General features: G+C 57.3%; 5 protein-coding genes across 5 annotated transcripts; 3 read left to right on the top strand and 2 right to left on the bottom strand.

Moving 5' to 3' along the window:
• The first annotated feature begins 395 nt into the window (after positions 1-395).
• On the top strand, positions 396-1,316 carry BDP55DRAFT_669773 (uncharacterized protein). Its single transcript, XM_060575327.1, has one exon. It carries the CDS (start codon positions 696-698, stop codon positions 1,059-1,061), a length of 366 nt encoding a protein of 121 aa, XP_060427643.1. The 5' UTR covers positions 396-695; the 3' UTR covers positions 1,062-1,316.
• Positions 1,317-2,781, bottom strand: BDP55DRAFT_669772 (uncharacterized protein). Its single transcript, XM_060575326.1, has one exon. It carries the CDS (start codon positions 2,422-2,424, stop codon positions 1,357-1,359), a length of 1,068 nt encoding a protein of 355 aa, XP_060427642.1. The 5' UTR covers positions 2,425-2,781; the 3' UTR covers positions 1,317-1,356.
• A 637-nt stretch (positions 2,782-3,418) lies between these two features.
• BDP55DRAFT_220339 (uncharacterized protein) lies at positions 3,419-4,184 on the bottom strand. Its single transcript, XM_060566072.1, has one exon. It carries the CDS (start codon positions 3,921-3,923, stop codon positions 3,564-3,566), a length of 360 nt encoding a protein of 119 aa, XP_060427641.1. The 5' UTR covers positions 3,924-4,184; the 3' UTR covers positions 3,419-3,563.
• Positions 4,185-4,204: 20 nt separating this feature from the next.
• Positions 4,205-9,548, top strand: BDP55DRAFT_669768 (GYF domain-containing protein). The gene is made up of 4 exons (XM_060575325.1): positions 4,205-4,642; positions 4,878-5,286; positions 5,341-8,881; positions 8,935-9,548. Exons 1-4 carry the CDS (start codon positions 4,533-4,535, stop codon positions 9,258-9,260), a joined length of 4,386 nt encoding a protein of 1,461 aa, XP_060427640.1. The 5' UTR covers positions 4,205-4,532; the 3' UTR covers positions 9,261-9,548.
• A 444-nt stretch (positions 9,549-9,992) lies between these two features.
• Positions 9,993-13,127, top strand: BDP55DRAFT_556110 (TPR repeat-containing protein; the record flags this gene model as incomplete). The annotated part of the gene is made up of 1 exon (XM_060569556.1): positions 9,993-13,127. The coding sequence occupies one exon, from the start codon at positions 9,993-9,995 to the stop codon at positions 13,125-13,127; it is 3,135 nt and encodes a 1,044-aa protein (XP_060427639.1).
• Positions 13,128-13,151: the final 24 nt, after the last annotated feature.

The raw sequence follows: 13,151 nt of genomic DNA, 5'->3' as shown, positions 1-13,151 counted from the left end.
GGAAGTCATCGAGGGAGAACTTGGATAGAAACAGCAGGAAGGTGCTTGCGATTTGAGGCTCTGCTCGAAACTCAAGGCAGGAGAGAAGATCGGCAATAGGCCAAGGGCAAGTATTGTCTTGGGGGACGAGGAGGTATCAATCAGGTAACACAAGGTTGCAATTGTATTGATGACATGAGATTCTATCTCTTAAAAGATGATATGCATACCGAAAGCACCTGGGAGATGGAGCAGGCAGTGAGTAGTAAATACGTCACCTCGAATGCGAGGTTCTCGGCGTCCCACACAGATTTCGGTGAACCTCGGTGTAACGGATGTACAGTGAGGCGTCTGACTCGCGACCTCCCTAATTCGTATTCGGTGTTGCCGAGGCGCAATTGAAATTCCTCACGATATCTTTGTTTTTCCGTTCCGCCGGCTGATTTCTCCATGATATTGTCTTGGCCCAGCCCATTCGAGGATTTTTGGATAAAAACTCAATTGTAGCCCAGATTTGTCTGAGACAAGTGACGATCATCAGCCCTCAGTCCTCACCGACGATAACGCCGCTTTCCCCACCCCCGCTCGTTCTCGCCCTTCCCCCGTCTCAGCCTCCCCTAACAATCCACCCACACACACAAACAAGCTTCCAACAACACCTCACCAGCCACCAGACGCACACCCTTACCTTCCTCAAAGACCACATCATTCCAACAATGGGCTTCATCGGCGCAACGGCAGCAGGCCTCATGGCCGGCCTCCACGGCTACATCCTCGTCTTGGAAATGTTCCTCTGGACCTCGCCCCGCGGCCGCAAGGCCTTCAGGCTCACCGCCGACTTTGCCGAGAAGACAAAGGCCTTGGCCGCCAACCAGGGGCTCTACAACGGCTTCCTGTCCGCCGGCCTCGTCTGGGGTATCGCTCATCCCGTCCCCGAGTTTGGACGCCAGCTCCAGCTCTTCTTCCTCGGCTGCATCGTCGCGGCTGGCGCGTATGGTGGTGCGACGGCGAACCCGCGCATCTTCTTCATTCAGGCTGTTCCGGCTCTGGCTTCTATCGGTGCCGTTCTTTCGGGCTACTAAGATGCGGATGAGCAACGTCCGGGGCCCGTGGTTCGGTGGTGATTAGTTTGTTTGTTTTGGAGAAAGCTGTGGCTTGGATGAGGAGTGAGACCGTGGCGTACTGGGAGGACGGCTTGTGTAACCCGATGCGAGCTGCTGCGTATGGGAGGGGATAGGAATATCGGCTCGAATTATCTACTGTATTAACTACTAGCGACTACCTGATAGAGATCAACGGCCATTCGATTATTACTTGCAACGCTGCCATATCATGATACACAGGGCTTGAGATTGATTCTATTCACCGGTGAAGTCATCAGAGCTCTTCTTTCTCTCCACGCTTGCGTCTCTCCTCAGCCCTGAGTTCTTCCTGGTAAGCCGCCTGCTTGTCCGTCCTCTCCTTCCTGATCCGGGACTCTTCCCTAAAGGCCTCCATCTCCTTCAAGTGATCCGTCTCGGTGTACTCCTTCGCCTGCTCATCCGGGTCGACCCAGTCATACGGTACTCGCTCAGTGATAAGATCGCGGTAGACGGGCTTGAACCCCGGGTTGCTCGCCAGCTTCCCTCCCTCAACATTACGCCCGGTCTTGACAATGCCGTCACTGAAGAGTGATTTCCAGAAGTCGCGGCTCTTCTCCGGGGTCGTCTCGACTGGCACCCAAGCCATCGGCTTAGGGGGGTGGTCTCTGAGATACGACACGGCGCGATCTCTGCGCTTGCGATAGGCCTTGTACTTGGCATCTGCCTCAGCTTTCTGCGCTGGAGTCAAGTCTAGCTTCGAGGAGCCTGCCTTTTGACCGGACGCGATGCCTTGTCTGGCAGCCAGCGGTGGGAGACAAGTGGTATCGAACCGGGCATCCCATCGGTCTGGCTTGTCGCTGGCTGCAGCAAGAGCCGACCAGTGGCCGTGAAGCTTCTTGGCACGCCCATGTAAGTCGTGGGGCTCCTCTGGGATAGGACTGTGATGTCCGCCACGATTGGCAATGGCCATGATGGTCCTGTCGACGCCGGTCTCTTGGATGACTAGCCAGGTGACATCTTGCCGGGTCTCTAGGTTATGTAGCATGGCAGAGAAGGAATCGTAGTCATCATCTGGGAGCGAGGTCGGGAGCATGCCGTCTCGGAGCGTGTCGCTGATGAGAAGCACCTCCCGGAGCGTTGAATGGACGGCCGAGTCAGTCGGGAGGTCCCGCCAGGGATTCGTGGCGGCGTAGTCCTCCTTGCTCGGTCTGGATGAGTCCAGTAAGAACGCCCGGATGAGATAGAGACCGACCCCAAAGAGGGCCCAAAATCTCACTTGTCGACTTTTGAAGAAGGCAATGAACATTCGTTTAGGAGCGCCATGATCGGCAAATTCTTGGTGTAGCAATCCGGACTGCGACATCTCGTCTGTGGCGAGTCAACGGTTCCTATCCTTTGGTCTTCCGTCGTTGAAGATGATGAGATGTCGTTCAACAAGTACCGGTAATGTCGTGCAGACGAAACGCTGGGGAAGTGCCCGTGATAAGACTGAAGTTAAAATCAAGGAGTTGTCTGAGCTTCCAGGTTTGAGATGACTGGGCAGGCAACCTCACACTAGCGTGTCGGAGCCGGCTCGGCCGATACAGCATGGTGGGAAACATCAATATCACTGTCCAATTCTCATAAGAATGGAGTTTAGATGACAAGGCATGCGTAGGAGCTGCAGCACGTGGGAAAGGCAGGATAGCGCTGCTCGTTCGCAAGAAGCTATGATTTTCCCACAGCGACTCAGTTTTGCGAGTTGCATTGTCGTTTAGGGCGGGCTCTCTCACAAAATCTCAATAATGGCTGGCTTTAGTGAGAAGGTCTGTTCACAGGATCTATTTGCAGCGACCGAGTAATGTCGAGGTTGATGAGAACACCATGAGGTCGTCTCAACGTACGAGCATGACGTTCGCGTCGCACTAGGAAGGTGAGCATATCGCAGGAACGAGGGGGAACCAACATCAACGTCGTCTCGTTTTCTTGCGTGTGATCGTCTCCTCCTTCCACCCCTGCACAGGAAACGGCTGCCATTACGATGCTGTTTGGCCGCATGAAACAGGCTAGAACATTTAAACTCTCCCTTGAGCTTGTTCGAACAGTCTTGTCCAATGAGGCTAATGGAGGGGGCTAGGGATGCGAGTCGTGGTGAGGTGAGACTGGCTGGGCGCGAGACATGAGATGAGATGAAGAGGCGGGCGGCGTGGAGACTGAGTGAGTGCATGAGCATGAGGGAACAGGTGAGAGGTTGTTGGATGAGATGCGGATACCCGGAAGGACTGGATTCTATTAAGTGACATTCCTTTTTTTGGTGAGTTTCCGTTATTCTCCCTCGCTTATTGCGTTGTGGTTTCTTTTGCTCGCCGTCTGCATACGTGTCTATTATTCAAGTCATTGTCAACAACTGGCAAGATAGATACTCCGTCCTCGTCGTATGGATCGTCACCCGACAGCTCTTGAAAAAGCACAAGGGGCTACTTTAGATAGGCAGCCAGGTTTAGTGTAAAAGACCAGTGAGCTCTAGGGGATGACCCCTGAAAAGTTTAGCCAGATTTTAGCATCCGATCCAGGTGCTAATCCCAGCCCAAGCCCTGCAGCAAAGCCCGATGGCTCCAGGTCGGACAGGACTGGCTGCCCTGCCTTAATTGTCCGAGCTCTTGCCCTGCGTCCAACGTCAGTGTGGACGCCCCAGGGTGGGGTCACGTGTGACGCACGTGATGCAACCATCGTCATTCCCTCTTGCAGTTTAGGTGCCTGCCTTACTGCGTATCCGTAGCTACTGCCTGACAATTGGGGGAAGGTGCTGGGCACGAGGCTCACAGCCTGGGAAAGCACCGGGAGAGGACGGAGAGGCAAGGCCAACAAGACGAGTAGGAGCATTGCATTCCTTCATGAAAACAGGCAGTAGCAGCGTAGCATGTGCCTACTTTAACATAAACTGTACCTTCCTCATACACAAGTCCAAGTCTCAACGTCATCCGCTCTTACCTTCCTTCCCCCGGTACTTCCATCCAGAAAAACGTGTGGCCGGGACCGGATAAACCACGGACAACTCCATTTGGGGGCTTAGCGGCTGTCCTGTCCCCACAGTTCCTCCCTGGTCCACACCATCGTGGGTCCTTCCGAGCTGGCAATTTTCCTTTCAAACCTTTGATTTTTTCGACGAGACAGCTCACCCTCCTCACCCACCCTCGCACGACGAACCGCATACGCTCGCGAACCGACCTCTCGGTATCTCGATCAATCCATCGTTTAGCAAGCCTGATATCAGCTACCTGCATCCCGCATCACTTCACGTGTATCATCATCTACAGCCCGTCGCGCGCCGACTATCCCACAACTCAATTACAGAATCTCTTTCGTGACTTGTCCACGACAGATCGATCAGCAACTACCGAACCACCAAAAAAATACCACCACCCCTGCGCGCTGTTTGCACCCCCCAAACACTTGCTCATCACAAAATACCTTCATTGCGCATAATTAACCATGCCTTCGAATCTACCATCAAGCTTCGCCTCGGCCGCCGCCGGCCAAAACGCCAACCGCGACGCGAGAGGCGGTCGACAGGACGGACGTGGAGCTGGCAGCGGGGAATGGTTAGTGACTTTCCGTGTTTCGCCCAACCCCCATCGCCACCCTGCTATTTTCTCCTTTCCCTGTTCGCGCTTTGGTATCAAGAATCGACGTTGGTGCTTGCCTGATATTGGTGATGGTGACTTGATGTGCCGCCACCTCGATTGGCTCTCGCCACGTCGTCGCAATGTCGCCAGATATCAGGATGCACGGCACGGTCAAGATATAAATGAGAGCTTCTACTAACACCTTAAGCAGGACTCGACGTGACGGTAGAGTTAACGGCACCCTGACCTTCCGACGATCCTCGACGACTCCCGGCCAGCCATCCCACCCCGCAGCCTCGTCCGAAAACGCCTACTCCTCGACACCGCTCGATTCCGGCGCAGTTCCTCAGACACCGGGCGCTGCGACGTACGACTATCCACCCCCTTCACAGTACCAGAAGGACTCGATTGTCGGTGTGTACAAGAACGGTGCGGCGGAAATAGACGCTTCCAACGTGTTTGAATCGGGATGGACTCCGGGACACACAAACGGAAGTGCTGCGCGAGGCTGGGGAAAAACCAACAATAATCACAATTCGCAAGATCCTGCTGCCTGTTGGAACAACCGGGGCGACAGTAACCCCGTTGCTGTCAACGGCATGTCTGAAGAGGAGAAGGAGGTGCGTCGGTCACTGGGAGCAGGTCACCAGGTAAACGATACTAATATGAGACAGGCATTCGCGACCGATGTCAACTCTACTCTGAAGCCTCCTATCCAAAATAAGGAGGGTACCCAGGGACCGGGACCGAATGGGCGCAAGGCTTCTCTATCGCATGGCAGCGCCGCTGGATACGGATTGCAGTCACCATCGTCTGCCTCAAGACCTGGAACCCGGCGCCGAGAGACGACGGATTCCAACCCTTTTGGCAGCGGTCCCCTCGCTTCACCGAGTGCCACACGATTCGCTCGCGATGACCAACAGTCTTTCCTGTTTGGTCGCAAGAATAACGATGTCAAGGAGCAGGAGCCAGGCGAGGATGAAGGTGCTGCGCAGCCGCAGAGCAAGCCGCCCTTTGGAAACCTGACGCGTAGCAACACGGCGGGTAATCCTTCCATGGGTGCCAATATCAGTTCTCTCTGGGGATCTTCTCAGACACCTTCGGCTGGGGGTGCTGTTAGTGGCGGTGGCGGCGGTGGCATGGGTAGTTTCGGCCAATTCGCTTTGCCGACTCCAACTTCGACTATTGGTGGTGGCAACCGTGGTGGAAGTCGCTTTGCAAACCTCATGAACAAGGAGGGCACCGAAAGCCCCGCAAACAAGCCCAACGAGGCTTCGACCCCAGAAGCGACCCGATCTTGGCGATCTCGGCCCCGGACCGACACTGACCCCTTCGGCGGAGACGACAACCTGTCAGGCAGCGCCGCACTGGGAGGCGCTCAAGACACTAGTCCCCCGCCAATGCCCAACCCTAGCAACATTGGGATGTTTGAGACACCGGTCAAAGGTTCGACGGGAGACTTTGGCATGTCTGGACTGAACCTGGGACGCCCTGCGGAAAATGAGCCAGGGCCCGCGAGCCCGTCGGAGACGAATCCGTATCGCAGCCCACCGGCCGACCGAAACGAATCGCAGGAGGAAGGATCAGGCGAAAAGCATCACGGCGGTGTGGCTGTCGGCGCTGAACAAAATTCTAGCTTCGGCACTGTGTCGCGCGGCTTCCCGACTCATGCTTTCGACGGGAGCGACCGTAGTCAGACCAGCAGCGCTGGGCCCCGAGGTTACGCCTCAGGCTGGCCTGTACCTTTGTCTACAGGTACTCCCGACCGTGAGCGGGCCGGCTTCGGCGGCGTTTTTGGCAATGCCCTCTTTAGTCCCATGGGCACTGATCTCCAGTCTCCAGGGTTGTCGAGCATTGGAGCTGGCGTCTTCGGCCCGGCTAGTGCTGGTGGCTTCGGTGGCCCCGGTACGATCGGTCGCAGTAAGCTGGGTTCTCTCTTTCCAGCTGCCATGCAAGCACAAATGCAAGGACACGAGCAGGAGAACTTGAGTGACTCGTTGCCCGACCTTCGACAGAGCAATCCTCTCGGCGCAATCGGTCGCAACAATTTCAATGTTGCGCCAAGGGACACTGGAAGCCCCCTGCGGAGTGGCCGCGGAGGAGTCTTTGAGGAAATGTTCCCCTCTGACCCAACCCGAACCCACAGTGGTTTCGGAGGTTCAGACCACCCTGGCGCTGCGGGCATCGGTCACCCCCAAGCATTCACCCCCGGAGCATCCACCGGAGGCGAATTCGGATCGACTCCGGTGCGCCAGATGGTCATGCCTGACCGTATGCGCTGGGTCTACCTTGACCCTCAAGCACAGGTTCAGGGCCCTTTCAGCGGTCTGGAGATGAACGACTGGTACAAGGCCAACTTCTTCACCCCCGATCTGCGAGTCAAGAAGGTCGAGGACCCTGAGTTTGAGCCTCTTGGACAACTTATCCGCAGGATTGGAAACTCTAGAGAGCCTTTCCTCGTTCCCCAGATTGGCATCGCCCATGGCCCCCCGTCTCAAGCCGGACCGTTCTCTCCCAGCGGCGGCAACACTGGCGTCATTCCTCCCCTCAGTGGTGTCTTCCCCAGCTTTGGTAGAACTTTGACTGCGGAGGAGCAGAACAACCTGGAGCGCAGGAAGCAGGAGGAACAGCAGGCAATGGCACAACAGCGAGACTTTATGATGAGGCAGCAAGCTATCACCCGACTGCAAGGTCAAGGCCCAGGTGGTGTCCCAGGCTCCTTGCACCATCAGCACAGCGCTCACAGCTTGCAGAGCCAGCCTAGCTTCGGTAGCATGTCCTCACCGATTGGTCCTCACACGCAGCAGCCGCCCATCGGAGGCGGGGCTGGACCGACGTCTGGGTTTTTTGACTCAGCTGCCCAGCAGGGATCTACACAACCCCCTGTTGGTTCCGGACTCGACCATTTTCGTGAGGAGGAGCTTGCCACACTGAACGCTTCCGAGCGCCAGATGCTTGCGAACGTTCAAGTCCCGCCCAGTCTTACAGGTCTTTTCACTCAACAGCCGGTCGGCGCTCCCGCAAGTGAGGGCAACCTCCGGAACCACCTTCCTGGCACTGAGCAGCTGGAAAAGGACGAAGAGGGATTCCGCGAGCGCTTGAAGGAATTCGAGGACATCCGTGCCGAACGCGACTCCGAGCAGTCTCAAGAAGCTACGACCAGCCAGAGCATCCAGGAGGATGTTGCCCAAGATATGTCCGCACCGGCCATCGCCCAAGCTATTAGCAACGAACAGCACAAGTCGTCACCCGCCCCTGGCATGAAGGAGATCATGGAGGAGGAGCATCAGCTTTCTTTGACTCAACGGGTCCAACAAGCCCAGGCTGCTGCCGAAGCTGCGAAGAATGCCGCCGCTGGCCTTCCCATGCCGTTTCCTCCCCCTTTGCCTGCGGCTGGAACACCTCTTCCGGCTCCCACCGCCCAGCGTGTCCGTTCCAACCTGCCTGAGCAGTACAACCGTTCTCAGACTGGAACTCCTGACACTGGGTCCGCTACTGAGCCCCCACCATTGGCTCCTTGGGCGAAGGAGGTTGCGAGTCGCAAGGGACCTAGCCTGAAGGAGATCCAGGAAGCCGAAGCGCGCAAGGCTGCCAAGGCCGAGGAGCTTGCCGCCGAGCGCCGCCGTGTGGTCCTCGAGCAAGAAGCTGCGGCTCTTAGAGAGCGCGAGAAGGCTATTGTTGCTGCTACCGGCCTGCCTACCACCAGCACCTGGGGTAACGGCTCCCCAGTGGCCGCCGCCAGCCCCTGGACCAAGCCTGCCGTTGTCAAACCTACTCCGGGCACCAGCACCCCCAGCAAGCAGAAGACTCTTGCCGATATTCAGCGTGAGGAGGAAGTCAGAAAGCTCAAGGCCAAGGAGGTTGCCATCCAGACAGGACTAGCGACTGTTGCTGCCGGCAAGCGTTACGCCGACCTTGCAACCAAGCCCAATGCCGCTCCTGGCCTTGGACAGCCCAGCACGCCCGCCCCGGCTCCTGGTCCCGGCTGGGCCACCGTTGGAGCCGGCGGTAAGGTCAAGGTGCCTACTGGACCTGCCTCCCAGACGAGATCTGTCAGTGCTACTGGCGTGAAGCCGGTCCCGGTCGTCGCCAAGCCGGCGGCTAAGCCTGTCGTCACGGTGGCTGCGGCTGCTCCTGCTAAGGGCAATGTTGCAATGGACGAGTTCAACAAGTGGCTCCACCATGAGCTGTCCCGCGGCCTTAATGGAGTTGATGGTGAGTCTTCCAGTCGATTCAGATGCGAAATTCAATGCTAACATCCTGTCTAGTGGACACTTTTGCCGACATCCTTGTTGAACTGCCCCTTGAGGACGGTATCATTGCAGACGCCGTTTACGCTAACTCTAAGACGATGCATGGAGCGCACTTTGCTGAGGAGTTCGTTCGCCGCAAGAGACTTGCCGACAAGGGCATTGTTGAGAAGCAAGGCGCTGTTGACAGTAAGACGGGTAGCTCTTCTAGCGGATGGAACGAGGTTGCCAAGAAGGGCGGCCATAAGGAGCAGCCTCCTGCTGCCACTGGAGACGCTGGCATCCAGGGCGCCGGCTTTAAGGTTGTGCCCACCCGCAAGAAGGCGGGGAAGAAGAGCAACTAGGAGCAGCCTGCTACCAAGACAGCGGGAAGAAGAACAATTAGGAAATACTGTGGGACTCCCGCGGCGGAAGATGGCCTGAGAATAGTTAACTGGACGATGCTTGGCGATGGTGTCTCGATGGCGAAGTTGTGGCTCTGGATTACTGTTATTGGTTCACAGCGTCATGTAAGCGGTCTATTGTAGCGATAGGTAGCATGTCAGAAAGCATTGTTGTCCGTGCTTGAGTGTTCATAAATTGCGTTGCAGCTTTCGACTATTGTGCCGTTTTATGTGATGAGTGTCGAGGAGTTGATGGAGGTGAAGGTGAGAGTGTACGTGTACCTGAGGTCATCCACGAGGTGAGATGAAGATGTTTTCGGTGAGATGCGAGGTGAGTGAGCCGCTTATGTAAGGAAGTAGGTGAAAATTTGCCCCGCCCCCACCATGGAAAACTCGATTTCACAGGGCATCGAAACACACCGAATTCACCGTCTGAGTCACTTATTCTTCAACCAAGACGAGCATTATCGCTGTTGATCTTCTAGACGGATTCAGACTGCAAGGAAGCCAAGTTTTCTGTCATTGGATATTTTCCATTCCGAAAAAGGGACGTCATTGAGGATTTTCTTTTGGCGAAAATACCCCGCAACGCGCGGGGCAGAAAATAAAGGTCACTTATCGCGACCCAGAACCCCTCCATATCACAAGCGAGACGCAACAGTTTCTCTCAAGTTCGAATACACCATTCAAGCCATGGCGGACGCGCAAACGAACTGCAGCCAGGCCGCGGCCTCTTTACTGTCTAGCTTCACAGACGGCGCATATATCGACGTTCTAACGTCCACCGTGGCCAAGGATCTCGTCACCAGGTTCACCAGCAGCCTCCAAGCTCAGACCGCCGAGGAAAATGCCAACCCCACACAAGCATCACAAGAATCACTATCGGAACATGAGATCGCCGTGGGTCTCTCTGCTCTCAACGCATTCTTGCAATCAAACGTCACGGGACCGGTGCTGGAGAACGCTCACAAGGTAGAAGCACTCTTCACTGAGGCCTTCACAGCAGGCAGCGACGGAAAGCCATCATCAGCGGACACCCTCAAGGCACTGCGCAAAGGCAGCCTCACGGCCCTCGAAGTCGACGGTGTCTCACCCTATCCTTACATCCCGCACATTGAGCTCTTTGCGCTCGCCCGCTATGTCTTCCACGAGGCTTCCTCGGCCAGCGACGCCTTCATCCAGCTCACTTCCTCTTCACCCCGCCTGAGTCTGCCTTGGACCCGCCTCCGCGTCAACATGTGGCACTTCAAGCTCCTCAGCCAGCCGTCCCTCGGCCCCGGCGCCAACTTTGCAAAGGCGTCGCAGTGGATCGACGTCCCGACGCTGGCTGAGCAGATTAACCTCGGCATCGAGACCGTCAGGAAGCAGATTCTCGATGAGGACGTGTGGTCGACGAGCGAGGAGGTCTGGTCGCGCGAGGAAAAGGTGCAGTTCTTGCTTGAGGTGTCGAATACGCACATCATGCTCGGCCGCGATGATCGCGCGCGCGAGGCGCTTGAGGAGGCGACCAAGTTGAATAACTTTGCGTATGCGCTTTCTGGTGCGCTAGGAAAGAGGACGAAGTTCCAGGAGAAGAGCACGAGTCAGCTTGTTGTTCTGGCAAAGAGCGATGCGACGGCCGAGGGTGCGGAAACTGCAGCCGATGGCGAGGAGGCCAAGCCTGAGGCTGTTGCGCTCAATGACGATACTCTCCTCGAAGAGATTCAGTTCTCCAAGGAGGCGAGCGGCAAGCATGGTGAGCTCGCTGCCACATCGTCGGGCCTCCCCGCGGCGTTGACGGATTTGTCTCCCGAGGCGCAGCCGCAGCTGTCACCCCTCGACCAGATCATCCTCCTCACTGAAGCAACTCTCAAGGATACCTTTTCTCCCGTCGATACCTTGACCTCAGAGGAAGTCCTCCCGTACGCCGTGCGCGTAGTCTCGGATAAGGCTACAAACTGGCAAATCTACTCGCAAGCCCTCCTCGTCCGCTCCCGCATCGAAGTTCACCGCAGCAGAACAGTCGAAAGAGGTGTCTTGCAAATGCAAGCTGTCGTAGACCAAGTCGTCGTCGACACCTCGGAGGCACCCCGCCCCAAAGCCGAAGACGTCGCCAACGACGAACCCGCCGACGTCCCCGCCATCGCCGTCTCCGCCCCGGGCGAGGCCGAGATCGACACCTCAGCAGCGGCCCCCGTCGACACAGAGAAACCCACATCCTTCTTTCCCGCTGCCAAGGAAACCGATACCGCGCCCGCGCACGTCCGACTGCAGTACATCCACGCGCTCTCCTCCCCTCCGAAATGGCACCTCGAGTCCGAGCTCGCCTACTCCTGGGCCGGCGTCGGCTCCCTCGTCTCCGCCCTCGAAATCTTCAAGCGCCTGCGTCTCTGGGCCGAAGTCGCCCTCTGCCTCGCCAGCAGCGCCTCCAACGACGACGACTCGGGCCGCGGCAACGGCGGCGAGGAGAAGGCCAAGGCGCTTGTGCGCTGGCGTCTGTTCCATCGCACGGGACAGCCTCTCGTCGAGAACGCGGATGCGGATGCGGAGGACCTTGAGGCGCGGGATGTCACGTACCTTAACCCTGCTGATTTCACCGGCCCTGAGAGGAGTCCCCCGCCGCCAAACGCGCCGAGGTTGTTCTGTATCCTGGGTGATTTGGAGAACGAGCCGGCGCACTGGGAGCGGGCGTGGGAGATTTCGAACCGGCGGTTCGCGCGCGCGCAAAAGTCGTTGGGCGAGTGGCATCTTTCGCAAAAGGAGTGGACCAAAGCGCAGGATGCGTATAAGCTCGCGACAAAGTGTAACCGGTTGAGTCCCGAGATGTGGAGCCGGTTGGGCGACATCAGTCTCCGGCTGGGCCAGTTCCCGGACGCCGCGGAGGCGTATAGCCGGGCCATTGGCGCCGCTGGGGATGTTGTTGGTGGCGAGGACGCCAGGACGTGGAGTAATCTGGGTAGTTCGCTTTGGAGCATGTACCTCGAGGCTGTGGAGGAGGTGAAGAAGCAGATTATCGAGGAGAAGAAGAATGGCACGGCGGAAGCCAAGGCGGACACTGGAGAAGATGAAGATGATGAAGAGCCGAAGAAGCGGGAGAGCAAGGCCAAGGACCCGGCTACGCTGCTATCTCAATCCCTGGCCGCCTACAAGCGTGGCGCTTCCATTGCGCAGGATAACTGGCGCATCTGGGACAATGTCCTCACCCTCGCCTCGCGGATGCGTCCGCCCGCCGTCTCGGAAATGGTCCAGGCCCTCCGCGCCATCATCCGGATCCGCAACACCGAGGACGCGCTCGACGACGACGTTCTCCGCGCGCTGCTTCAGGAGAGCGTGCTCACCAAGGAGAAAGAAAACGACGAGAGTAAGACGGGAATCTACAACCCCCCGCGCGGCACCATCGAAAAGGCCGTCATCGCCCTTTTCGAAGAAATTGTCGTCCCGCTCATCACCACGCGCTCGGAGCTCTGGGAACTCATCGTCCGAGAGCGGGTCTGGAGACGGGATTACGCCGGCGCCGTAGATGCCGCGGAGAAGGCTTGGAGGGCGGCGATGGGGGCTGGTGCCGGGGGCGGGTTGAAGGCTTCTTCTGCGGGATCGGGCGGGGCTGGGGACGATTTGAGTCGGAATTGGCTTGCTGATAAGGGGGCTTGGGGAGTTGTTGTTGCGAGGACGGATGAGCTTGTAAGTGTGTTGGAGAACTTTGGGGGCGAGGTTGAGGGGTTAGGGAGCCGGTGGAAGGGCAAGGCGAGGAATGCGGTGAGAAGTGTGATGAGTAGAGGAAAGGAGACGTGGGAGGGGACGGAGGAGTGGGTTTTGCTGGAGGGGATGATGGAGGGGTTGAAGTTGTAGATTCGTATGTGACCAATATCATAC

Source organism: Colletotrichum godetiae, assembly GCF_030913485.1.
Source record: "Colletotrichum godetiae strain CBS 193.32 chromosome Unknown BDP55scaffold_30, whole genome shotgun sequence".
Lineage (NCBI taxonomy): Eukaryota > Fungi > Ascomycota > Sordariomycetes > Glomerellales > Glomerellaceae > Colletotrichum > Colletotrichum godetiae.
The sequence above is the reverse complement of the archived record's forward strand: the minus strand, read 5'-3'. Positions and strand labels throughout refer to the sequence as shown.

Coding starts and splice junctions, on each gene's coding strand:
- BDP55DRAFT_669772 (XM_060575326.1), bottom strand. CDS start 2,424: ATGTCGCAGTCCGGATTGCTACACCAAGAATTTGCCGATCATGGCGCT.
- BDP55DRAFT_669773 (XM_060575327.1), top strand. CDS start 696: ATGGGCTTCATCGGCGCAACGGCAGCAGGCCTCATGGCCGGCCTCCAC.
- BDP55DRAFT_220339 (XM_060566072.1), bottom strand. CDS start 3,923: ATGCTCCTACTCGTCTTGTTGGCCTTGCCTCTCCGTCCTCTCCCGGTG.
- BDP55DRAFT_669768 (XM_060575325.1), top strand. CDS start 4,533: ATGCCTTCGAATCTACCATCAAGCTTCGCCTCGGCCGCCGCCGGCCAA. Junction 5,287..5,340: donor TGTCTGAAGAGGAGAAGGAG/GTGCGTCGGTCA, acceptor AATATGAGACAG/GCATTCGCGACCGATGTCAA. Junction 8,882..8,934: donor CGGCCTTAATGGAGTTGATG/GTGAGTCTTCCA, acceptor CATCCTGTCTAG/TGGACACTTTTGCCGACATC.